The sequence below is a fragment of the Myodes glareolus genome, chromosome 3 (assembly GCF_982192425.1).
Source record: "Myodes glareolus chromosome 3, mMyoGla1.1, whole genome shotgun sequence".
NCBI lineage: Eukaryota > Metazoa > Chordata > Mammalia > Rodentia > Cricetidae > Myodes > Myodes glareolus.
In genome coordinates this window covers 80,255,317-80,282,832 of record NC_142028.1, presented here as the reverse complement: position 1 = coordinate 80,282,832, position 27,516 = coordinate 80,255,317, and the positions used below count along the sequence as shown (strand labels likewise).

Sequence of the window (27,516 nt, the reverse complement as noted above, 5' to 3'; positions counted from 1 at the left end):
GTTTCTGCCATGTTCTGTAGAATTTGAGCTAGGAACCAAGGCCCAGAACATGATGAAGATGTCCAAGATCCAGTGACAATTTTGTTGTCTACTGAAAGTTGAAGGTGAGTCCGTTTTGGTGACCACAGTTGACCACATGACTTGGAGGAACTGAGCTGGGTCTGACCCCAAAGCCTCCTCCCCAAGGAATAACTTTTATAATACTGGTAGGTACCTTAAAAATATGCCTATAAGTAACACTAAACTGATTCAGTGGTTTGTATTTATATACATGTGTGTTTGACTCAATAATTAAATTAATTTCATAGAGAGGAACATGAGAAGACTGGAGGGAGGGAAGGGAAAGGTGAATGATGTAATTATATTTTAGTTAAAAATTTAAAAGCGGTGTCAAGTTCGTGATCTAACATAAAAACCACTCTACCTGTGAGACCTTGGTCAAGTCACCCTGCCTCTTGGAATCATGACTATGAAGTGGAGCTCAATTAGACCACACTCAGCTCTATCCGTCACCTGTGACAGTGATGACATCGGGCAGCATCCTTGACATCTGAGGTCCTTAGAGCAGTAGAAATATTGTCCCTCGAACCCAAAGTCATTACCATAGGGAAAGCTGGCATTGAGTGTAGCCAACTGCTTATTAATCCCCTCCTGCTGCCGTGCATCTGAAATGTGATTTACATCTGCTACATGCCAGGTGGTTTCTTATGCAAAGTTCAGAGCACACTGGCATGGCCCCCTTTGTTGCCACCGCACTGAAGCAGCTGCTCTAGCACAGCTATTTTGATCCAGGGACATTTTGACACAGCTGAGAAAACAAGCCATTCCGCTGTTGGCTTAAAAAAGCCTATTACCAAATGATCTGCCAAGGAGACATTGCAGGCCAGCTCTTCTTATCTTAGCAGGACCTCCCCACATCTCTCTTTCTGGCACAGGGGCTCAAGAGGGAGAGGAGAAGGGTGGGACCAGGATTCCTCTAGGGCAGTAGGTCAAGGCTGGGGATGCAGGAGACTGAGACGTCGAGGGATTGGCAAGATGGACAATGACATTAGACCCGCAGTGGGTGTGAGAGTCTGTTTCACACAGTGCCTGGTAATTTTCAAAAACAATGTTACCTTTAAATGCAGTCATTTCCAAACTCTCACATCAAAATAACCATGTCAAAATGCCTTTCTCTGTCTCAGACAAAGGAAATGGATGGCAGGAAAAGAGGAGCAAGAAGACAGCTTCTGCCCCACAGACACAGAGCGACCAAGGGAGAAAGGGGGTGGAGCAAGCGACCTTTCTCCTGCCAGGAATTACTGCAATAGGGATTGCAGAGGAGTGGATGGGGAGTAGGGCTCAGTGACCGATGCCATGAGGGTGACATTTTCCAGATTGGGAGAATTTGGGAGCTCAAGAAATGCATGCTAAGCAGCCAAGGTTCATTGAGGGTTTTGACATGTGGTAAACATGGTTATTTTGTAGTGTTTTAGCTAATTTCATACTTACAATACACAATACAATACCTATTACTGTTGTCTCTTCTTACTGAAGGAGAGACTGAGATGCCCAGAAGGAATTTTCCCTATACAGTATAGCTGAGAAATGATTGAACCACATTGGATATCAGATATGGCTACCCTAAAGGTTTGCTTATGTCCCTCCTCCAACCATACATCGGCCCCCTTAGACTTAACCAAGAGCTTGGGGCCAGGGAGGAACTCAGGCTGTAGTATTCATAGGAACTTGTAGGACCTGGTTCTTCTTCTCATCCGTCTACTGGCTGTCTATCCTCCAGGGACTTGCTCTCCCCAGCCAGCAGAGTTCCATCCTTGGTCCTGCCCCTCCGCAGATCATGCCGCTCAACCTCCTTTGCCTATCATCTGCTGATTTCTGTGTTAATATGGAGGAAGCATGTGCATGTGATGGCTATTGTTTTACATCTGGGTTCACAGCAGCTAAGAAGGCAACTGTAATAAAGCTATTGTTCTTACAGATCTATGAAGAACAGGTAAGAGAGGAGAAAGAAGTGTGATTGGGAGGTGGCCAGGAAACCATTGCATGGGGGAAAAAGAGAAGCCTGGTTAACCCCTGAAGTATTGGACGCAAGCTTTCTCCTGACACCCAAGATTGCCGGGGCAGCCAGAACATCATCTTGGGAATAGACTGTAAAGGCAGGAGAGTTCCAGAAGCTGTTGCTGTGATTTCCACAGTATATAGGGAGGGGTCTACACAGTGTCAGGGGCAGGCAGGGGCAGCAGGAATATCTCCCCATTGAGCAGAACAATACTCTTGACCTGAAAAGTCATGGCTATGGGGGCTGGATCTTTACCAGTATTCCCACTTCTGTGTATTCTGGACTTTGCCTTCCTGGCCACCGCCATTCATTCTCTTTCTCCGCCCACAGTATGCTCAACCACCCCTCTGTGCTGTGCCAAACATGGATTGGTTCATTTTCTCAGAGCCCAGATCAATTCAGTTTCCCTGGCTCTTCTGAAGATGTTGTGTTGCAAGAAAAAAAATTATACTCTTTAATAGAAATACTTTTCCTTCATTAAATGAAATCTCCAAAGCCCAGTAGCATTTTCCGTGCTTATATAAAGATGCCAGTGGGGATTTGAGATCGAAAGTAGTATTTTTATACAAGTCAATGAAGATCTCCATAGGACAGAAAGAACACTCTTCAAATCTAAATTCCTCCAGCATCAGGCAGACAGATCCGCTCCAGCAGGAATCGTGCTCCTTCTTGCCCTGCCCTAAACTTCTCCTCGAGCACTGGAATGCTCGCATATATTGCTTCTCTGCTTGGGGAAATTATATTAATAGTGTCTTTCCAGGGCTGCAAACCACTACACTTGAATTTCCGTTTGCACTTCTGTTCTTATAACTTTTTATAATAATTCTTGCATTTGTAGAAGCCTGAGTCAGAAGCAGATGCATGTGTATGCTTGCACACACGGAGTTCTGAATGGTGCCTCTTTTATGTAGCATAGCGGGAGAATGAGCTTCTCTCTGTCAGGGTGTCAGAAAATGGATCTCCAAAGATGGATGGGAAGAGTGGAGTCTAATTGCAAAGCTGGGCTGGGGAGATGGTTCAGTGGAGAAAGTGCTTTCTCTACAAGTGTGAGGACTCACCTTTGAATCTGCGGAAGCTATATAGAAACTAGAGGGGTCTACTCTGTAAGTCTACACCCTCAGAGATGGACACAAGGAGTTCCCTGAGCGACCTGGCTAGGTAGTCTCCGCCTCAATAAATAAAGTGTAGAAGAAATTAGGAAGAAACCGGCCATCAACCTATGGCTTACACAACACACACATACACACAGAGGCATACACACATATACACACACAGGAGCTCACTCCCATCTATATGTGAACATAGGTAAATGCATGCCACAGACATATACATAGAAAAAACCTGCAAAGCTAACTCTTGCAATCTGTGTTTTCCTGGTCAATATACTTAACCTCACAGTACATACAGTTCTCGGGAACCCAGGGAGCCTTAGGACCATTAGAGGGTATAAAGCACTTGACAATACAGCACTGCTCAAAGCCTGTTGTTTCCATTTCTTCTCACCTGACTGTTATTGTCATCAGTTCCTGTGCTTCATTGTCAACACCGATCATTCCCCAGATCCAAAGTTAATGGCTTAAAAAGACAATTGTCTTGTATCATGATGAGAGTTTGCACTCTGACCATTTCTGCCCTTTGTTGCCTGAATCTTCAGCCATGTGACCCTCACTTGGCAGATGGAGTCAGCTGAATGAAGGCCTAAGGAGGGGGTCTACTGGATCTGCCTAGCAAGCTAAACACTTCCATGGTACCAGGTCCCGGGAGGGCAGAAAACCTGTAAGGCTGAGTCAGTGTGACACTCAGCAGGTAAGAGCATCAGGAAGGATTGATCTATGTTCCTTGACCAAAGGTTGCTTTGATCACCAGGTGACCTCAGGCTTGGAAGTTGGGTGAGTCTGTCCTGACTTTCCATTTCAGGGATGTGGGGCTCTCATCTCTCTTGCAGGGCTGATGGCTGGAGTGGTTCCTAGTAAGGGCACATACTCCTAAAATCCCCAAAGAATTCATCCTCTCCCACTCCCCAGAGCAACCAAGTAGCTCTCCCATCCTCCCACATTGTTGAGAAAGCAAGAGAGGACTCTTATTGTGAGTAACAGGCAGGCTGAACTCTCGCCTCTCACTGTAGAAAAATCCATTACAGAGAAGTCATTTGTCAAAGCCAACTGTTTAGCTGCTTTAATTTACATATTTATCAAGTTTGATTAGAAGGCATTGTTTTCTACTTTCCTCCTAGCTTTCACCTCCCCTGGCCCGCTTCTCCTGGGGAAACTGTTTTTATTGCCCTTGTTGCTAAAGGGTGCAGAGGTGATTCCATTTGCATTTGCTAATACGCCTGCAACTGGTCCTGACCAGGAATTCCCTCAGGACTGGGGTGGTGGCTCCCAATAGCTGAGCACTGGGTGCTAACTGGTAACTCACTCGACCTAAAGCCAAGGCCAGTTCTACATCTGTTCTAGGCATACTTATTGAGTGCCTACTGTGTACCGGGTGCTGAGCACGCACATGGTGAAGAAAACAAAGTCATGGCTATCTTGCCTTGGACTGCCTAGTGACGCCAGTCTTTTACCTGTAAGATCAGCTGGATCAAGTGATCTCTGTCAGGCACCAGATTTGAACACTTTACCAGGCATCAGATTTTGTGCATAGACTTGTTGGATCATTTTATTTAATTTTTACAAGGTTCCTATGATGCCAATACCAATATTATCTTCATGTTTCAGTAGGGAAATAAAAGATTCCAGGGTTCAAGATTGTATAAATGCACACAACTGGACATGAATTGAGTTCTCCTGCTCTCTAGAGCTAGACTTCAATGTCCTTACCCCATTTTGAGCTCGTGGATGACAAGAACAGTCTCGGATGCCTTTCTGTGCTCCCAGGAACTAACTCAAGGTCTGGCATGTGGTCAGCATCAGAGACTGTATACTAAATCTAACAGCAAAAGTAGGTCCACGGCCCTTAGGATTCCTGTCTTTGGAGTCTCAGCTCTGTCCTCATCTCTTCAGCCACCTTGACTAAAAGATTGTCATAACTCATGCTGTGTATTATCCAGGTCCTAGATCCCCAGAGTACTGGTGACAGATAGCTCACAACTGAGACTCATCCTGGAACAAGCAATCAACCTCCACCAAGGTTCTGCCCCTGCCACATTGGCATCCCTTGGTAGGATACAGAACTGCTCTTTTGCTTCCTCATTTAGGAAGGGTTCTCCAGCCCAGGGCTCCAAATGCATCACTTAAAGTCACTGCTGAGTGTATTCAATTTACAGTCCATACTGTTATGATTAAGGAACAAGGTGGGATCTTTAGCGAGTCTCATGGTGGGTGAAAGACAAGCATGCTATACAGACAGAGCTTGAGTATGACCTTCATTGAAAGAAGGATAAAGGGAGGGAAGAGAGAGACAGAAAGAGAAAGAGGGAGAGAGAGGAGGGAAGGAGGGGAAGAGAGAGAGACCTGCTTACCTCTTGGAAGAACAGTGGGAAGAAAGCGGGAGTAGGTGGGGTTTGTCCCTTAAAGGGTCCTTTGCACCTGTGTACAGTCAGGGTACTGCTTGTCATGAATACAGGGGTGACACACTGCCAGGTTTCCAAGGGGCAGGGCCATGGTGTGCCTGGATGCTAACGTTTCTCCCTTCTCTTTTTACTAAAAAGGTGAGGAGTTAGGCATGACAGGTGTAGGGAATGAGGATGTCGAGTTCTCGAGACTGCTTCCTGCTCACCTGGGGGACATTGTAACAATCTTTGAGAGAATCTGAAAAAGCTGGGGAGATGCCACATCCTAGGGTGGCTGGTTGTTTCACTACTGGTTGTTCAGGCTTCATGGAACTGTCTGATGTCTCTTGGACCTGGTGAGATGCTGCCAGAGCAGAGGACAAGGTTATGTTTAGGGAAAGAAAAACAATTTTTTTCTTTAGGTTCTGGTGATTGAGAGTGAGGGTGTCAGGACCAGGGAATGGTGGGGAGGGTGGGCTGTTAGGGCTTGGTAATTTGAGGGAGGGGTGCATTTGACAGGTCGACTCCCTGGAACTTACAAGAATTCTTTGAGTTCGTGAAAACATAGATTTTTAGACACACTAGCATTTCCACTGTTTATAATCTGTATTGAAATTTGTATTGTATAAACAACAGTCTATCTATGCCAGCTATGACTGTGACAGATGTTTTTTGCACAATGAAAAGTATCTTTGAGGCCTGTAGTTAGGAAACCACCAAAGATTTTAAAATTTAAAATCTTAAGCTTGTGGCTATGCTGATAGTGGTATAGTATAGTGTTTAGTACTCTGTCAGAGTTGGATTAATAGCTTCTTAGATTTTTATTGATTAATATTAAGACTATGACCAGTAGCATAATGAGAGAGAAATCTGATAACTTATTTGTACACCATAAAACACTGTGTATACCCCGAAACATTCTTAGATCTTCACATCGCAAGCTTTGCATCCTCACATAAGTGACCCTTAAAACACCTGTTCCTTCCCCGTCATTATGACATCACCTTAACATTCAGGAGAAATCTGTTTGGTGAGTTTGTCTCTTCTTGAGTCTGCTAGCAAGGTGAACTGTGTCTAGATTTAGCCTTGGTTCCTGCTGTCTAGCTGGCAAGGCTATTAGTCATCCAACGGCATCAGAGATCTTGAAAAGGATAAATTTGACCTGAGTTAATGCTTAGAAAATGACAGAGACTTACTTGATTGGCCACCTAGACAGATACTCCCAGGGTCCTCCATAGTTGTTCAGGGCAGAGGCTTTAGGGCAGCATCTGTTTTAAGGCTGGGCGTGGGGGCCTGCCGGGCTTCAGAAGATCCTGTGGATTAGGACTTTGTAGGAGGACCAGCCTATCGTTGGCCTAGGCAATGCGAGAAAGTCTGTTCCTCAGTGTCCTGCTGTCCATAGTCTGCAGAGGGTCTTTGCAGCACCTGAGGTAGAAAGGCAGGTTTTCTCAGTGGTTAGTGCATTCACTCAAGTTTTGGGTGGAAATTCTTCTGTTTCCATCCATCCTCTTTGGAAGAAATAGGGATTACTGCCAGGAGCTAACCTGTCTCTCTGTCATTAAAAGCCTTTTTAATTAAACATTTAAATGCTATATTCCCCAGATATCTGAGCACACCAGTTATGACTGCAGTATAGGATCTGCCTGGAGAGCTGGGTCCAAGCTGAGAAGGTGTGGAGAAAGGTTTTACCCAGAGTCCTCCTGCTTGACTATAACTGGTTTTAACTTAACACATAGAATGCTACAGGTGTGTGTATGTTCTCAGAGCTGACCACTTGGTGTCAGGTAACCAATCGGTGTGCTCTTCCTCGGGGAAGACTATTTTTCCTGGTACAGTGTATTATTGTAAGAGATTGATTCTAAACCAGGGCCTATTTTGCATTCGAGGAAACAGGAAACATTCAGTGATGTCTGGGGATGTTTTTCTATTGTTCCAGGTTGGGAAACGGAGAGGGTGTGGATGGATGCTGCTGACAGCTCAGCTCAGTGCTCCAGCGGTTATCTGTTAAAGATGACTGTGCTGCTGAGGAGCCCCGTCCTGTGCCTTTCACTCAATGAACAGTACCAGTCATTGTAGGCAAAACCACATAAGAAGGGACACGAAGTCACTTATTTAAGGCTGGCTTGTGACCTAGAGATCTCCCATTTTATGCTTGGGAGAGTTAACGTTCATAAGAGGTAATTTACCTTGAAGGCATAGGAAAGCCCAGGTTTCCATTTGACCCAGAAAGGATGTATTGTCCAGTCTCCCTCATCCACCTCTTCCTTCCTGCTGGGATTAGCTTCTAGGTAGCGTGACTGAACTACCACTGAGTGTCTTGAGTCACGTGGCATCCCATGCTTACCCACATGTATTTACTGGCTCACCACTTCCTCCAAGAAAGCTGGATGCCTGCCTCCTACACTGATACTTTCTCATAGAATTATATGTATAAACATTTGCACCTTGGTAATGTTCTTGCTGTGGTCCTTTGCCCCTGTTCCATTGTCACCATCTCCAATAGTGATATTTTCACATTACCTTCAGCATGCCATGTTTTATGCTGATAGCATCAGCTAGAACACAACATTGACTGTTAACCCCAAAGAAGACAGAACGAGGTCCCTGGTGAACTTGAGTCTGCTCTTTCCTTTCTCAGAGCAGGTGCATCTACATTGAACCTTGAAGGCTGAGTAGGAGGAACCCAGACAGATGAGAAGGAGGCTGGCATTCAAGGCAAGGAAGAAACCATATGCTCAGAGTGGGTGTGTGAGGGAGCATGTCATGTCTGGGAGACTGCCAGGGGCTCTCTGAGGTCAGCACCTATAGGGCAGGATGGACAGGAGTGTGGCTTTTATGTGCCAGGCTAACGAAACTGGACTTGTGCTGAAGACAATAGGAAGTTACTGAAGAGTCTTTAAAGGAAATGACATGTTTTTGTGGGCATTTTAGAAGGTCCAGTTTGATATCTGGGTAGGGAGTCGGCCGACAAGGCTTGTGCTAGCACGTCTTAAAACAACAAACATTTATTCTTTCTTGGTTTCTGTGGGTCAGCAATGTGGGGGAATTTTAGTGGGCCATTCTGGCTTGGGGGTGGTCTCTTCAGAGGTTATAGGCAAGTTTTAGTCCAGGCTGCAGTCATCTGACACTAAAAGATCCTTCTAAACTCACTCAGACATCAAGTTGTTCTTGGCTGTTTCACCATGTGGTATTCTCTATGGTCTACTTGAGTGTCTTCATGGCTTGACGGCTGGTTTCCCCAAAAGTGAGTGATTCAAAAGTCCTTATACTGCCCAATCTTAATAGTATTATATCATTCCTTTATAGTTTTCCATTTTGAGGAACAACTGTCTAAGCCTAGCACTATACACCTTTTGAAAGTGAAGGTTAATGAAGATTTGATGGGACCTAGGCATGGTGGCACACATCTGCAACCCAATATTTGGGAGACCGAGGCAGGGCAGGGGGGTTGAGACCATTGGGTTACACAGAGAGTTCCAAGCCAGCTTGGTCTACACTGCAAGACTCTCTTGAAAAGGCTGAAACAGCAACAAACCAATAGTCATAATAATGGAATCAATCCAAAGATTCTATTTGATCTTCAAGAGTCATATTAAAACTGTGGTTGGTTAAGAACTTAAATAAGAAATTCATAAACATCTAGATTTCATACTGACTCCCACATTTGCAAGTTTAGTCATGACACTTAATGTTTCTAGATCTCAATTTCTTAAACTATAAGAAAGAAACAAAAATAATAAAAGAATAGGATGATGTTCCATTGGGTGACTGTGTTAATTAAATATAATCATGCATGTAAAATATTTGACGCAGAATAGATACCCAATAAATATCACCTAATTGCTGTAAAGAAAGTATGCTATTGTCCTTCATCAAGTAGCATAGAGATTAAGAACACAGTTAGTTTTTTTTTTTTCTGAGTTGGGATTCTGGCTCTTCCACTTAGTCATTAGCTATAAGAACAAGGCTAAGCCACTAAATCTTTTTTGGCCTTGCTTTTCTGTAAAGTGAAAATAAATAATAGCTAGTACCTGGACACCGAATAGGTGTTCAATAAATCCTTCATAAATAAAAGTTTGAGGGTGATATAGAACCGCAGTGACAAGATATGCCTCCCTCCTCTCTCTCCTTCTCCCTCCCCCCCCCACGTGGTCAATGTGTGCGTGTGTGTGCACATTCATTCACGTGTGGTAGGGATGCTGTACAAAGCATGTGTTGTTATGCCCTTGATCACGATGGCCTCCTCTAGTTCTCTACTTTTATCCCCTGTGGGCTGTTCCTAGTCTCATTGTCTCCACTCTATTCTACCTTAGCTTCATTCAAGCACACATCCCTTTTCATCCCTGCTGCCTCAACCAAGAATATTTTTAATTGTCTTTGTACAGAAGAGTCTGGGGATTTGGTGACAGGAGGGGGTGGGTACAGTCCCATGTCACACCACCTCAGAGCTGCTACATTACCTTAAATTGATTTTGCAAATGAAAGCTAAAAGCTAAGCAAAGGCGAACCATCCATTTTGCCTAAAGATGATTATAATGCTCTTTTATAGCCTCCTAAATGACAAAGCAATTTGTTACCTGCCTGCATCAACATTTGCTTATATTAGTGCCAGAGAGGCTTGATTTTTATTAGCCCCACGTTATCATTTTATGAAGTCACAGGGGCTCAGTAAAATTAGTGTGCAAATAGAATGCCCGTTTTGCCTTTTCCTGTGGTCAGCAGAAATGTAGAATGCAATTGAGTTGATACTGGGTCAGGGGAGGCATCCATAAAGTTAGCTGTCACCGAGGGCTTCGGTAATGTTATTCATCATTTTTGAAATGTTGGAAGACATGGGGTCAGTGCTAGGTACCATTTTTTAAAAGGGTTTGGGGATGGGGGTTAAATTTTTTTAAGTGGAAAGGAAATATAAATACTAAGACAGTAGCTCAATTTCCATCAGCAATAAAGAACGAAACCAGTCTCTTGTGCACATTACAGATGGAACTGCAGCAGATGTAGGACCTGAATAATGCCAGTGGATCCAGAAGGCAGACAGGGGAGAGACAGGGACTTGGGCTTGGAGCTAGAACTGGACTGCTGACAGTGTGACCTTGCGTGTATCTGTTCCTTCTGTGGGTGTCAGATCTCTCTTCTGTAAAATGGTATGAACGCTCTCAACCTCATAAGAGTGCGGTGAAGATTTAACTGAAAGAGCAGGTGCCTAATCTTACTTGTGAGAAAATATCTCTAAAGTGTTTTCATTTATTAATTTAGCACCCAGTTCCTTGGTACCGGTTCCCAAACAGGCTCCTGGGGAAGATACTAGATATTTACCACTAGACATCATTTTCTCCCTGCAGTGGCTTGTATTCTGTCCAGAAACTGTACAAGTGTTTAACTCTTCTCTGAGACTATAAATGTATTCTCTCCTTTCCAAGGTACCCAGCATAAAACTGTGCACAGGTTAAATTTTCATATACGTTGTCCAGTATGTGTCTGCTGGCTTCCAAGGACCTGAGAGCCCCTGAGCTTACTGGTCACCCCAGGGGACCAAACAAGCCACAAGCCTGTAGAAAAATGTTTGTATTCGTTTATTTGGTTTTTTCAGGTTACTCTTTTTTGGGGGGGGTGGGGGGGTGGGACGGGGTCTCTCTATGTAGCTCTGCCTGTCCTGGAACTCACTGCATAGATCAGGCTGAATTTGAACTCACAGAGATCCTCGCCTCTGCCTCCCGAAGGCTGGGATTAAAGCTATTAAAGGTGTCCACTGCCACTCCCAGTTTTAGGAGAACAAATCGAGCCCAGATCTCTAGAAGAGCGCTGGTCTTAACTCGTGAGCCATCTCTCTGCCTTGAGCTAAGATTTTTATCTCTTGTGTCTGACTTTGGTGTGTTTGCTGTGATGATGAACCACACTCAAAATGACCTTTCACTGTGGTTTTAAAAAAGTGCCTGTTAATTATTTCTGTGCTTTCTCCCTTGAGATCATCCTTTTAATATAGATTGGACTGATTTAATCCAGATTTTTCAGTTTCTTCCTAAATTTCCTTCAGGTTGTTTTCTGTTGTGTGGCACTCAACCCTTCTGCCAATAGCTGACTATCGCTTCCCTATTCATTTCAGGAAGGCTATTCTTGCTTATTGTTTATAAGAATGTATATATGATACATGTATTATATATCTAATATTTTCATGATAGTTGAACTTTATTATACAGGCTAGATTTCTGTAGCAGTAGAATCTGACTGAGTTCCTGTTTTTCTACTTTTCTTTATATATAGTAATTTTTATTATGTGCTGAATATTACAAAATATATACATTGTTGAGTAGATGGATTTTATTAGCTTTCCTTCTAAAGAGTTGGGCTTTATAACTGCTTTATCTAGCAGTTAAGATTCTTTTCCAAGTTTAATTCTTCTCTGATAATTTTAAAGCCTTGTTAGGATCTTTCTGCAGTTAATTTAGCCCCACCACTAAGATACATCCCTTTTGAGTTCTCACTCTTCCTATATGATCAAAAATGTCCTATTCATTGGAGTCCTAAGGTTGAATGTTTCCTTCCTGCTTCATGGAAGCTAGGAGGCAAAACAGAGAGAGTTTGGACATGGAAATCCAGCCTTCAAAGGCACATCCTCAGAGACCCACTATTCCCCAACTAGGCCTTGCCTGCTAAAGGGTCTACCATCTTCACACAGTGTCATAGGCCTGGGCATATGTCTTCAACACACTCTGGAGCGAAGCTATAGCCTAAAGGTTCACCTTATGCATGCACAGAGTTTGGAGTCAAAGATCCAAGAAGGCTCTTTCTAGATGTCTGGAACTCTTTTTCACTGCTGTAATTCTTGCAGCCCCTCCACAACTGCTACCTGCTGGCCTTGAATCTCAGCGAGACTTCCACAGTGTGCTCAGGACATTACACTCTGCTCTTCATTGTGTAACAGACCCTCAGAAAAAGACAGGGCAACCACGGGGCGTGCTTTGTTCATCCCCTTCCCCTTGGGAACCTGGTACTGCCCCTTGTCTCTTAACCAACACCTAAAAGTAGTTGTTTAATATATTTTGTTTTCCAAATTTGTTTCTTTTTTTCTTTTTCTTTTTTACCAATGCTAGGAGTAAAACCCAGGGCCTTAAATTAACTATACCAGGGCTCTACTGTTAGGCCACCCCCAAAAATCTAGTTTTCTAGGTGTTTAATGTAAAAGGAATCTGTTCCCTGGGAATTTATCACCACAAAAACAAAAGTCTGAATTCTAATCTCATATGATATCACCTATTAACTGTATGACCTTGAGCAAGTATATAACTTCAATGAACTTCAATTTTACCTCTATAACAGGAGTGTGAACTACATGTTGCTCTAAAGAGTATGAATACTTATGAGGTATATCTGGCACAAAAAGAGATTAATTAGATAGCACTCTGGATGCTACTATTACTATTGTAAATAGCTACCTTTTTATTTTGTCATTTACTAGGCAGTACTAAGTTTGCTTAGTACTATGTAATATGTAGCCATATTTCATAATCACAACCAAATCAAACAGATATTATTCTCCTCACGTATAGTTAAGAATACCGAAACTCAGAAAGATATACCAACTGCCTACAGGCACAGTGCGTGGCTTTGGGATTCAACTTCACTGATGCCTTCCTCAGATGGTTGTGAATATCACATATTAATATAGTATTCCAAAGTACATGGAGAAAAGGGAACATAGTCTTTTAATGTTAAATAGATGGAGATGTCATTAGTCAACAAGGACTGGTTCTTAATGCTTCTAACCCAATAGTTAAACAAAAACAAAACATCCACCCAGCCTCTTCCTCAGGTGTCTCCTGCCCACATACAAATTTCTAGCCTTGGCTTGCTTTCCACGGTGACCTTCCACTGTTTCTTACAGAAAATCTCCGAGATGGGGCAGAAAAGAAGGTGGTGTTCATCACAGGACGAGTCCACCCAGGGGAAACGCCATCTTCATTTGTTTGCCAAGGTAAGATCAGGATCTCACAGTTGTCCTGTGCCTACCGAGTCCCTGGGGGTGGTCTTTAGGACAGTGCAGATGCAGATGAAGTTTTTACCTCACGTGGCAATTCACCTCAGTTCTTTAAAGAGGTAGCAACTGATGACCGCTCAGTTTGATTCAGTAAATGTTTATCACTGAGTGTACATGAGGTAGAACAGATGAATGGGTGGGTGGATAAGTGAACAAGGGGAGCTGAGGGAAATTCTTTTATTGCTCTATATTAAAGATGACCAGGGAGTCACCTATACCATCTACCTTTACTTGTTCTGAGCAGTTGACAACAGCAGGAACTCTGACCCAAGCTAGGTATGTATGTGGGTAGAGGGGTTATAAGTTGGAAATACTGCCTATTTGCTCACTTTATTCTTTTACTTAACAACCTTGAAAATACTGGCTATGTGCACTTGGCCTGAAACAACCAACAGGAAGACAGTTGCTCTGCTTCAGTGTATTCCTTTATTTAGTATAGTCGCATTTAAATTTATTGTCAAATATTTCATCTGTATAAAGGAATTAATCAGCTATCATCATGAACATGGATATAGTCAATAAATAAGATATAAATAACACAGTGAGTGTCCAGCTACCCAGCAGTTTAAAAAGCAGACAGTTGTCCGCTCCTTTCCAAATCTTTGTTCCATCCTCCCTCCCACAGATCATGACCTTGAGTTTTGTGTTTTGTCATTTTCACCTTTAAGTTTAACTCTATTTGTAAACATCTTTGAACAATGTGTGTTTTAGTTGCTTTTCCTGTTCTTGAACTTTGCACAAATGTCATCACTCTCTGTGCACCGAGGCTTGCTTTCCACTTGGTGTCCTTGTGGGTGAGTAGCGCTCCGGTTTGCATGCTTCCCTCACTGTGTTATAGTCCGCGTCTGTCTCTAACCCAATTTTCTTATCTGTTCTATTCTCCTGATGATAAATAAATAAGTTGTTTACAATATTTATTTCTTGAAAAGCAACGCTATTTCAAACATTCTTCCACTGGAATGTGTATGTGACCTGTCTGTATAAGTAAATTATTTGCGAGGGTGGGACAACATGGTGACACTATTGCTGGGTCATAAGCTATGTACCTCCTCAGCTTTATTAGGCCTCCAAATTTTTCTTAGAAATATTCAACTTTGTGGTGCCACCAGCCACATGTGAGTTCTTACTGTCTTCCATTCTTGCCACTATTTTATTTTTTTTCCCCTCAAATTACTAGGGATTCAACCCAGGACTTCACACATTCTAAGCAAACATTCTATCACATAGCTACCTACAACCTTTAACAAAAGTTTTAGTTTGAAACAGGGCCTCTTTAACTTGCCTGGGTTGGCTTTGAACTTACTATGTAGCCCAGTCAGGCCTCAAAGTTGAAATCTTTTAGGCTCAGCCTATAGCTGTGATTACAGGCATGTGCTACCATGCACAGCTTCATTTGTTCCCACCATGTAAAATAGTACCATAATGAAGGTGCACCAAATACTGCTCCAGAGATTTAAATATTTTAATTGTAGTTTATTCTAACTATATTAATACTCTATGTCACAGAAACTATTATTAGCTATTTTTAGACATATGAGAAAATTGAAATTTGGAGAAATAATTTGTCTCATTCCAATCTCAAGGTGACCATTGGCCAGAGGGTTTGAGAGGGCTTCTGAAGGTTAGACAGCTCAAGGGAACAGGATGGAGTAAGAGTATATGGAGATTTGGAATCAGACAGAGCTGAGGTCAGATACTGGCCAGACCACCTCCTTGCAGCGTCGCATCAATTCCCTCGAATGTAAAATGAAGCTAACAGAACTACCCAGGAAGGCATTAGGAAGCTGGCAGGAGATGAATGTAAACACGACACCTAGTCCTATGCCTAGCACATAGCAGGCTCTTGACAGATGCCACCTTCATCCCCACGGGAACCCGAGAAGATGAAGTAGTAATCTACTTTGCAAACTCTCAAGCACTGTGCATACAAATATGGGTTTCATCTCCCAGTCCTATTCTTCCCGTGCTGTTTAGGCACGACTGCCTCCCTCTCTTTCTCAGCTGATGGAACCGAGTCTCAGGGCGAGGATGTGATGGGCACCGAGTCCAGCAGCTTGTCAGCTGCCTGGCTGGGCCCCAGTCCCTACAGCTGACTCCTTCACACTCTCACTTCTGGCCCCCAGCACTGTCCTTACAATAACCTTTCCCAGGCTCTCCCGGGTCTGCCTGCCCCTTTCCTCGAAACCATCTGTCAGTTACTAAACTTGGCAGCAGCTCCGTTCCCCCAGCTGATTGAATGTAACTGTTTTGCCCTTGTTTGAAAAAAGGCAGCAAGTCTTACCATCTAGATCTTCATCTCTAGGAAGTCAAACCCCTGTGCCCACTATGTCTGTAAGCAGGACAGAGGGTTGCCATCCCATTTCACAGATGAGGATCTTGGGTGCTTCCCTGTTTCCTGAACAGTCAGTGATTTTGGACAGTGCTGTCTTGATGTACTCAGTGCTGTCCTAGAGGCTTTCAGATACATATTTCCTCCTTGGTAGAATCCGTGAGTGCCTGCTCACTACTTTCTCAAAATAAGTTCCAGGCTCATGGTGTGACGTCCGCAGCTCACCATGGTCTAACTCTTGCCAAGCTCTCTGATCTCATCCTTATTACAACTCAGCTCCACACAGATTAATCTCAGAGGGACAATCTCCTACCACCTAGTTCTTGTCCTTACTGCTTCCTCTGCCTTGGAGGTTACTTCTTGACACTTCGTAAACCCTTTCTGTTTTCTAAGGTTTATTTTAAGTGCCCCACCACGGACCCCTATAACCCACTCCCTCCAGTCCTCTGCTTTCTGCTTATATTGAAAATCTGAAAATTAGCATCATCAGTAAAGAACTTTACTACTCCGATTTGTTATGTGATCCGTGTACATTCATCTTTCCCAGTCAAGCACGATCGATTTAAGGGTTGGAACTGGTTGTCCAATGGACACTTTCCTCATCTGTAAAACAGGGTCATTATCTGGGTCTGCTGTGAGGAACAAAGGCTATATTGCCTCTGGGTTGCTCAAACTGAATTTGGAAAGAGACAACTCAAGGTCACATAGTCAACAAATAGTAGAGAGAGGATTTGGCCTTGGGTCTGGCCAGGTCCCCAGCCTGTACCTGCTTCCCTGTTGTACTCCAGGCTGAGATGTGCTAGAAGGTCAAGCTTTGTCGCTGGAAGAGCAGTGTTCTGACCACTCCACTTGGTGTGCACTTTCCAGGCAGGATATGGAGGAGCTGATAACATAAGATGGCTTACTGAAAATGGAGTTCACCTCCTAGTTTTGCTTACCATCTTTCCCTATCTCAGCTTCTGCCCCTTGAGACACAGCAATTCATCTTTCCTTGAGGCAGCACAAGACAGGCACCATTACCCACGCTTTTCTGCCTACTTATGGTTTGGGTTTTAACTCTATAGGGACAGCCTGAGTCAAGCCCCACAGGGCAGAACTGAAGGTTTCTTTCCAGTAGTCAGAGCCTGAGCCTTGGGCCCTTTCCCCAGCCCACCTGGCTCCAGGGAAGTCCAGGTCTGAGACCTAAGGGGATGGTGTCTGAAATCCTCTGTTCTTCTCCACTCTCTGGCTCAGTGACCTTGAGCGGGAAACAGGCCTGGAAAGCCCAGTTGTCTCCATCTGGCTGCGACCACAGTTCTCACTGCCGAGCTGCTAGCGCACCTGCTTCTGGGAGCAGAGTGCAGTTCTGTCATTTGGGTATCTGGAAGGGGTGGTGTTAAGGATGGCAGGCTTTAAATTTTCTGAAGAGTGCTTGGTTGCAGAAAGCAGAATCTAGGCCACTTTTCCATCACCCCACTTCACTTGTGGCTCCTGTATGTCCAGAGTATCCTCAATCTCTAGTTTTCTTTAGAATTTGAGAGAACAAAGGAGCTCCCATGCTGCTCCGTGGCAAGGTGTGTGAAGCCTCAGTCTCTTAGTAGACAGACAGACTGGGTCCCAGCACCTCCACTTCTTATTACACTGTGACCTTGGGAATGTCACAAAACCTCCCTGCACCTCAGTTTCTTCATCTCAAAGGGAAACAATAGAAATTCTGCCTCATGGGGTTTTTATGAAGATTGAGGGAGCTAACAGCCACGCCCATGCAGAACAGTGTCTAGGACATAGTGTTGAGGAAATGTCACCAGGGGTGAGGTGGGAGGAAGCATTAACAGGACACTTGGCAGGCCCCAAACTCTCAGTGAAGCATTTCCTGCCTGTCTTCCGTGCCCCTCACTATGAACCCGCTCTCAGAGGCTCTGCCGCTCTGTGATCTGCTCTGCCTTGCTGCCATGAGGAAGCCCTGAACTGGGAGCTCCTCACCTGGAGTCTCCACTGCAAGTGAGAAACTTGACCGGAATCAGACCTAGATCTTGATCTCTGACCTCTGGGCAAGGGATTGCCTCTCTGAAACCCCTCAAGGCTGTTGGCATTTTTTCAATCCAAAAATATCCATCTGAGGCGCACTCTGTCCCTTCAGAACCTCTTGTTGAGTTGATTAGCCCACCTTTATGGAATGCTTCTGCCAAGAAGGCATGCCCCACTCTGGAGAGCAGTAGGCATGGCTGAGGTTTGAAATTAAACAGTCTGGTTTGTGTCCCAATACTTCTGCCTGCCCTTTTGGGTACCTTCAGCAAGACATGGTCTTTCTGAACCTCTGTATCCTTACCTCAAAAATGGTGTGATAATATCCTGTTTGAAGATCCCCACAGTGTGGGCAACCGCTGTCCCTGCTTCCTGGAGAAGTGAATGGATACCGAATGATACCAGCCTAGTTTGTGGAGAAATGCTCTCCTCTGCTTGGATCCTACTGCTTCCTGCCAGACTGCCTTCCACCTAAGGACGTGTGTATATGTGCATGTGTGAGTGCATGCATGCGTGTGTTGGTGTGTGAATGCATGTATGGGTGTGCGTGCATGCATGCATGCATGTTTGTGTGTGTGTGTGTGTGTGTGTGTGTGTGTGTGTGTGTGTGTGTCAGGAAAAAAATGAGAAGGGAAGAGGGCTTGTACACATGCACATCCGTGGGTGGGAGTGCACAAGTGCATACACAATCCTCTCACACCACCATTTCACAGCCACCAATAGCGTCGGCCATCAAGATCCAGCACCACCTAAAATTCCCCACTATTTGTCCCTCCTCGACTCTGCTTTCATTCCCACATCTACTCCTCCTTGATTCTTCCCCCTCTCTGTCTATGGCGCAGTCAGCCTTCTATCACAAGTAAAAAGGAGCTTTTCCCTTTACATCTGCAAAATGGGCTGAGCCCAGTATGCTGGTAGAGGAATGAGATTCTGTGAAGTCCGTGATTCCATAATTTGAGGACAGAGGGCTTGGCTGAGGACAGTCAGGGTCTAGCACTCCAGGGGAGGCCTGGATGACTGCAGCTGTGCCCGTGGTAACCTGGGCTCAGCACACATGTGAATCTGGCCTCTGCTCATTCCAGTATGCCACCTCTGAGCAGAGGACAGAAACAGTGAACCTCACACAGAACTGCCTGGAGGGAAAAGCATGCCCACAGATGCAAACATTCTCTAAGACACATGTGAGAAGTCTTCTAGTTCTTTCCCTCTCACCCTAGCAGGAAAAGCACTACTTTGAAGCCCGCAGAACTGGTCTAGATCTCACCTAGGCCCTCAAGAGTGGTGTCACACTTTGACTCTGTCTTCCTGCCTGTAAAATGGAGCCAGAAGCACTGCAAATCAGTCAAATACTAAGTGTGCAGTTGCGGTTGAGGCTCTGACTCCAGTCATTTCACATTCACCCTCTGAGTACCGTTGTCATGCCAGGCGCCAAGGCTCTGAGCTAGGACGGAAGCAAACAGATTAGTCCTCCTTTCCTGGAGCCTTCAGCCTGAAGGGAAGGCAGATTCAGCCAGCACAAACCTTGATCCCTCAGATCACAGGCTCAGGAAACATGCTTTTCCTTATTCTTCTAGACTGTTTCTATTTTGAGGTCATATTTGTTTAGACTGACAGCATAATCTCAGTCATTTCCTGCAGGGTTATTTGTTTGGAGCAGAGTTCAGGTCATCTTGAGAACATCACCTCCCCTTCACTGGCTGGGTCCTCATGATTCTCCAGGCTTTCGTCTCCCCAGGGCCCTTGTTGATCAGCAGCAGGTCCGATCCTGTCTCCTCATGCCAAGTGCTTTAGAGCCCCTCCTGGCTACCAGAGCCCTGCCCACCACGATTTTTTCCCTCTGGCATACTGTAGCCACGAGTGCTTTACAGAGCCCAGAAATGAACTGTGTCTTCCTAGCTTTAAATCATATAGTGATTTTCTAATGTTTTTTGTTTATATATATAATATATAAACATATATATATAAATATATATAAACACATGTATATATATAAAATATAAAATAATATATGGCATATTATAATATACATACATGCATACACACATATATAGCCTTGCTTGCTTCTCTGATTTGCCCCTTACATTTCTCCTCCCTTCCCACCACCTATGAGCAAATCATTAAAAGCCATAATTAAAACAACACATGCCCATGCTTACTCCACGCGAGACACTTGGTTTGTATCAACTCATAGTCTTTGTAGTACCCCCTAATAATTATTATTTTCTCATTTTTAACTTTGGGGGAAACCGGGGAGTGGAGAGAGTAAGGTCACACAACAAATTAATGCCTCTCAAGAAGGACTCAAACCTGGAGACTACAGTTTCCAACTGTATCTTTAACCCTGAAGTTAAGCCCCAGAGGAGAACTGTGTGCTGCCAAGGAAGCCATCTTCTTTCTTGCCACCAAGGCTTGGTGTAAACATTCCTTTGCCTGGTTGCCTTCCTGGCATCTTTCAGCTTGCTCACCCATCTGGCTGACCTTTTTCCCAAGACCCTTTCTCACCTGTCCCCCTACCGCCCAGCTTTGATTGAGTCAAGAGCCTTTTGTGGGTTCTAATGACTCTATGCAGCTCTCACTAGGGCCCTGGCTAGTAAGTGTGGATTTACTGTCCTGTTGTTCAGGATTCCACTGCAAGAACATTGTATTCATCTTAGAATGCCCAGTTTGCAGAATGAGTGGCTGTCAGTTCAACCAACTGTTGGCTTTGTCAAAGATGGTCCAACAATAAGTATTTCTTTATTTCTCTTTCTTAGAAAATATTTAGTTTTATTAGTTAAAATTCTATGTGTCTGTGTGAGCAGGTGCACATGCACTTGAGTGAAGGTACCCATGGAAACCGGAGGCATCAAATACCCCTAGCTTTAGAACTGAAGGCAGGGTGTGAGCCGTTTGATGTGGATGCTGGGAATTAAACGTGGGTCCTCTGCAAGAGCAATACCTGCCCTTAATAGTTGAGCTATCTCTCCAGCCCCATCAATAGGCATTTCCTAAGCACTGGCTGTAGACTCAGTCCCGAGTCAAACATTTTAGAAGAAGTGAGGACAATGAAAATAAAGATTGAATAGAAAGTTGGTCTGGCAAAGCTCATCTGGGTCAGCTGGAGGTTGGCATCAGGCAAGAATCTCTGCACCTAACTAATTTTAGATCTCCAGCCACTTCCCTTCTCTTCTCTTCTTCACCTTCCTGTCATCCTGTTTTCCCCAGTCTTGATGATGCATGCTTAGAGGAACGGGCATGACAAAATCACAGCTATACTGAAGACTGGTGTCATGGCGGCTATTGGTGTCTCGCAGCAAGGTGAAGGCTACCCCTACCTCACTTGACAGATTAGGTATCATTCGTCTGTTGAAATGAGAAAACTGGTCAGAGCAAGTGCTCAACACTTTCAGCCAATAATCAGCTAAGATTCAAATATTAATCCCCAAGTTTTTTCTGCTTCCTGGATCCCTCTGCTCTCTCCATCCATGCGAAGCTTGCCCACGCATGCTGTTGCCTCTCCATGCTTGCTTTCTCCCATGTTCCTTCTCATTATGCTTCACTTCCTGCTACCTTTCCTTCATGAGGTGGTCCTCTACCCAGAGCCTCCTCCACCCTTCTTTGCCTCATCAAATCTCTGGACAACTTAGCTTAGTCCCTCTTCCCAAAACCATCCTATCAAGCTGTAAATAGAGAGGAAGAGAGGGACGGGGGAAAAAAATCTAATGACTCTCCTCATATAAGAAGATTAGCTGGGGTCTGGGGAGAGGGGTTGGGAAGTACATTGCTTGCCTTGCAAGCACAGGGACCTGGGTTTGATCCCTAGCATATGTGGAGGTGGAGGGGGCCATAGGAAGAAGGGTGAGTGGGAAGGGTTCTTGTTCAGTTCACTCTGACTTCAAGCTAAGTTATAAGTCTGAAATTTACCCTCCCATTGTCCAAGTCTATGTGGGAAGGTGAGCTCTGGATAGCCATAGTCTGTCTGGCTTTGTTTTCCCTCCATTCTTTTATTAGGTGCCTAATTGGCAGCCCAATTAATCTGCTCATCTGTGAAGGAGGTGAGCGCCTCCCTTTTCCAGAAGCCATTCTCTGAGGCAGCCTGGCCCAGCCCTGAGTGCCGGCTGGCTCCTTGATGGAGGGCTGCCCAGGGAGCCAGGGTCAATTAGCGGACAGATTAAGCAATTATTAGCCCCTAACAAGGGCGCCTGGCATCATTACCCTGCCTGTTTATTGGCAAACCGCAACTCTAATATGAGGACCAACAAATAAATTAGGGCATCTGGTCCACTGCCGCGTCAGCCGAGAAGTAAATGATGTCCAACTGGCCCTGGGCTGCCCATGGATTCTCAGCCTGGCATAATGAAAAGCCCGAGATGTCCCTTGCTGCTCACAGCAGCTTTGGAATGAACTCTGAAGTGATTTATCATTCCAAGAGCTAAGTGTCTGCTGCTGGGCACATGAATTGCTCTTAGTTACCCTGCTGTCTTCCTCATGCCTGTTTGTCAAGACCCATAAGGGCCCTGTTCAGAGGCCCCCTCTCATCCAGTGGAATACAAGTCCCCTGTGCATTTGGGAGACTATTCTACCACTTTATGGCATTACACCAATTTCGTGAAATGTTAGAGCAGTATTTTGACTGTATGTTCAGGTCTCCAGTGAAGAAGTAGATACTTGGAACAGAGGAGAGGGACAGGACTGAGGGCCATTTATGTCACCCAACCCTTTTCCTGTGAATAGATGCAGAGCATCAACAGAAGGGTACTAGAGGGGAAACTTCAGGAAGGCCCCTGTGGTTATGTGATGCGGGCACCTTCCTGAATTTATTGCTGTCCCCTAAGGACCCACAAGGCCCAGCTCAAATGCCTGGAAATCCTCTCTGCTCCATCTGCATGAAGTGCTTTATTCCTCTTGTTCCTAGGCCTCAATGCTATGTTCTGAGTTACCTTCTCTTAGAAACAAAGATATATTTGGACAACCCATTGGGAAATACCTCATCATATATTCTTATATCCACAATTATAGACAGTAGCTGATACCTCATCATATATCCATATATCCATAATTATAGACAGTAGCTGATGACAGAGGCCAAAAGTCACTGGCCCTCTTGTCATTTCATACACTAACAAAAAAATTGTGCCCCGTCCTTCTTGAAATGCTTTGAGGCTAATCCAGGCCTGTCTCTCTCCCTAGGGATCATTGACTTCCTTGTAAGTCAGCACCCAATTGCCCGTGTCCTACGAGAACACTTGGTCTTCAAGATTGCACCAATGCTCAACCCTGATGGAGTCTACCTGGGCAACTACAGGTGAGGGACTGGGGACAAATGTTTAGAAGCAGGAAGTGGCAGGATGGAGGGATGGAAATGAGGCAATTAACTTGAGAAATAATTTCTAGACTAACCATTAGAGGAATTATTAGAGGAAAATTTAAAATCAGAGGAAATTTTCCTCCACCTCCCGAGTGCAGTTAATGTTACTGGCCATTTATAAACGACTATCCAAAGTCACTTGCTGGAGTTTTCTGAACAGACTGATAGACTAAGAACCAGAAGAACTAATATTAATCTTAGCACCTGCTACCTCCATAACCTTCAGGGATTCGCTGATGCTCAATTTCTCTTGTATAAGAGACAATTATTCCTCAGCAAGGCAGTTGTATCAGCAGGAATAATGGGGAAGAACGTGCTTTGCAGAATCTCAGACAGTGGTTATGATGCTCCCTGATCTGTTGCTGTATTTCTCCTAGGAGAACCTTAATGAAGGAGAATAGCAGCCCTGATCATGGGGGCAGTACTTCTCTTTGGATGAACATACCACTCAGACTCACTCCTGCTCATATGCCGTATCTTGAATGTTCTTTCTCCTGTCTTAGAACTATCATTTATAGCCTAAAATTCCACTGCCCAGGGGATCATTTGCCAAAAGAACATTGAGTTCTCTGAGAGAGACAGTCTTATTACCCTTATTTCACAGCTAAGGCAACGGACTTGCCCAAAGCCACATGGCGGTAGATAATTGACTTCCTAACTTCACTGCCCAAATGATACGACTTTAGATTTGATCAGGCCCATAAGCTTCAAGACAGCAGCCAACCTCCCCAAGCTTTGAGTGTAAGGCTTTGTGTGCCCTGGTGCCTGTGTCTGCACTGACTCTAGTCTGGCCCACTTTCTTTCCTCCCACAAATGCTCCTCTGACTTCTCTAAGCAAAGCCTATTGCCCGAGTCTTTCTCTCTATAAACGGCCCTCCTTGTAGAACCAACTCATCCCTTATTCACCTGCAAACTCCTGACAACTCAGCTTATATTTGTGTTCTAGAAATCATTTCTCCAAGTCCCCCCAAAAGTGTCAACTTCCTTCTGGGTTATCACAGGCCTGGTTATCGGAAAGGGAACAAGAAGCCAATCAATCATGGGAATTCATTGCTGCAGCTTTGGAGAGTGTTCCTGAACCCCACTGAACTTCAGGGCAGCAGAAGACAGGACAGTCTTTGTGTCCTCATTGCCTAGCAGCAGGAATTAGCCAATAACAGATGCTCAGGAAGTGATGGATGTAAGCGATGAAAGGAATGACCCTAATGATGATGAAAAAAATAGATGAGACTGCCAAGGCCCTTGGCTGAGTTCAGATATAAGATCTCCCCACAGCCAGGTAGAGCCATTTTACACAAGGCTGCTTTCGTACTCTCTAAAACCATGGAAATTGGGTCCAGAGGGGCTCTCTGGTACCCCTGGGTCTGAGAGAGACCCATGGGATGCATGAAGCCTTCATTAAAGTCAATTTTGCTTCTTCTCTTAATTGGCTGGAGTGATGGCTCATTAGCATCTGCAGGTTTTACAGCTTGTTGCAGGCCCAAGAGTAATCCCATTCTACCTTCCCCAGATAGAATGTGTGGTTAGTGATAATAGCGGCAGAAAGGCCATTTGATTTATGTTAACATTTCTGTTTAATTACGAGAGCCGCAGTGGTCAGAGAGAGGTCAATTCTGCCACCCCACATGCTTATTTATGCATCATCTGCTGTCCAGGGAAGGGTTAGCTAGAAATCAGTCCATGACCTTGGTCAGCACGGCTCCTTTCTTTCTGCTTCTGATGGCTAGGGAGTAGGACGGGATTTAGATGATTTCCATACATCTTCAAGGTCCCGATTTTGTGACTGGGGGCATGTAGCTCCAACACCCAGAAATGGTTTTATGGTGAAGTTTCAACTCCCAACATTCTCTTAAGTAAGAAAATATGATCCTTTCTCATTACAAGAGCTGCAGAAAGTCTCTAATCATAGCATTAATCTTGATTTTAAAACAGATCAGAACAGCCAAAAGGATCCTATCAATCATGAACATTCATTTCTACAGCTTTAGACCATAGAAAAGATATAGGAAAGACAGTAATAGAGACTCAGAATGCATACTTTCAAGGTGCCCTCAAAGTCCCCACGACAATTCCTTTCATGTCAGTTCCTCCCACACTCTCTCTGCAGTCATAATTCTTGGGTTGGCCATGGTTCTCTAAGGTGTATGGCAGAAAAAAATAATTTGGAGTTTAAATAAGTTTGGTAAATTCTGAACTAAGTGAAGTTACTTTTCAGAATGTTACATATGGTCATGAACACAAGCAGTCTCAGAAGAGAAATATAGTCCTCAGTGTTTCTAAAAGGTTAAGTGCCGTGGTCCACACAGCCCAGCACCTGGGTTAGGTTTATGAAACATTTGGGGAAATGCTATCCCAAGAAGTCTGCTTGCCGGCTCAATGGTCTGTCAAGCCCTCACACGTGTTTCATTTAATCCTCACAACTCTGAAGGGAGGGCTCTGTTTAGGGTTTCTTCTGCTTTCAAATATAAAAATCCACTCAAACTAGCTTAGTAGCTGAGGGATGGTTTGAGGGAATTAAGAGAGAGGCTGGCCCTTAGAACTCTGGGGCAACAAAGCCAGACTTCACAGGATGCTGGTGGGATCACAAGACACAGGTCAGAGCACGGGCCTTAGTGTCCCTGTTTCCCTCTCATGCCTTTTCGACTTTTCTTCTCTCAGCAGCTCCCTGTAGAAGGTGCAATGCCTTGGAGAAGCTAAAGAATCTGCGTCAGGGCTACAGCAGGGGTGGGGCAGGCGTGAATAAAGGACTGTCCTCCCTATTGTCTGTCCTGCTGCAGCCAGGGCTGGACCTGGTGCCTCTGAGTCTATGGCAAGACAGGCCTGCACTGAGGCCTGCATTGGAGGACAGGAAGGCAGATCACAGGCCACTTCCCTGAAGTGTGGAGGGATGGAGGGTCTTCAGAATTATGAAGTGAGGGATAACATGGGCTTTGGTTTTAGTCGGGTGTGACATCAACTTCTGATCCACTGTCTATGTGCCATGGGACCTTGGGTAACTGACAGAGCTTGAATAAGCTATGTATGTATGTATGTATGTATATGTATATATGTATGTATGCATGCATGCATGTATCCATCCATCTGTCTGTCTGCCATTTCCTGGGAAATGAAAGACTTAGGAGAACTTTGGGAGATAACACATTTAAACCACAGTACTGGGAACATTGTAAGTTCTAAATAAAAATCTATTCCTTTCCCCTCTTCTCACTCCTCTCCCTACTTTCTCCATATTAAGGAAGCATGTGATCCAATATAGAAAAAAAAAATCAATTTCCCAGTTCTCTCTGCTCAGTCTATATATTCCATAACACAACACCTATACTTTAAAACTAGTTGGTAGAGAAGGTTAATATAACCTGGGGGTGTGGTTTAGTTGGTAGATTCATTGCTAAGCACTCACAGATCCCAGGGTTCAATGTCCAGCACTCCATAAAACCAGACATGGTGGCACATGCCTATAGCCCTGGCACTCAGGAGGTGGAGTCTGGAAGGTCAGAAATTCAAGGTCATCCTTGGCTACACAGTGAGTTTGAGGGCAGCTTGGGATGCATGAGGCACACAGAGAGAGAGAGAGAGCAAGGGAGAGGGAGGTAGAGAGAGAGAGAAATATTCACACACACTTTACCCTAGAACGTAATAGCAGCAGATGGTTGTTATACTATTCTGGGAATATTCATTATGTTAAAGAGCAGCAGAGTCTACTAGCTAGATTGCTGTGTATGGTACCACACTGTGGCTGTGCTAAGAGTATATATGGCCTATATTAAAGTTTATATTACAATATGCGGCAACCACAGTATATTTCACGGCAGCTTCTAAATTGTTATATCATGTGAATTGACAGTACATAACCCTTATTATGTATAACAATGACATAGGGCAAGAATGCACTCTAACATGCTCACAACACTTCAAGTCCACTTCGCCTTCCCCCCTGCAGATGTCAGGTCTCCAGCTAATCCATGGGGAAGGCCTTCCCAGCACCTGCAAGAGGCAGTGGGCTCCCCATTGCACCCTTTCATAGCACCTTGCCTGGTCCTGGCCTGATTTGTAATCATGTATATATGTGACTTTGTCTGCCTTGTTCCCGTCAGGCCTGTCATCGTGGCTGACACAGAATGGGCCCGTTATCTCTATTTTCTGAATGAACAAATAAACAGTGATGTGTAGTGATGGCGCTGCCACACAAAGCTAAAATCCCCAGAAGAGAGTAACTATGGCCAGATGCCGTCAGCTTCCAGCCCAACTG

General features: G+C 44.5%; 1 protein-coding gene across 2 annotated transcripts in view; it reads left to right on the top strand.

The window, feature by feature from the left end:
* The window catches only part of LOC125412531 (BEN domain-containing protein 5), a 1,187,626-nt gene that overhangs the window by 1,057,782 nt on the left and 102,328 nt on the right, over positions 1–27,516 (top strand). For both annotated transcript variants that reach the window (XM_048453388.3, XM_048453389.3), the window contains exons 7-8: positions 13,435–13,524; positions 23,090–23,204. In XM_048453388.3, the coding sequence (XP_048309345.2) occupies positions 13,435–13,524; positions 23,090–23,204 (205 nt within the window). The remainder of the gene's footprint in view (positions 1–13,434; positions 13,525–23,089; positions 23,205–27,516) is intronic.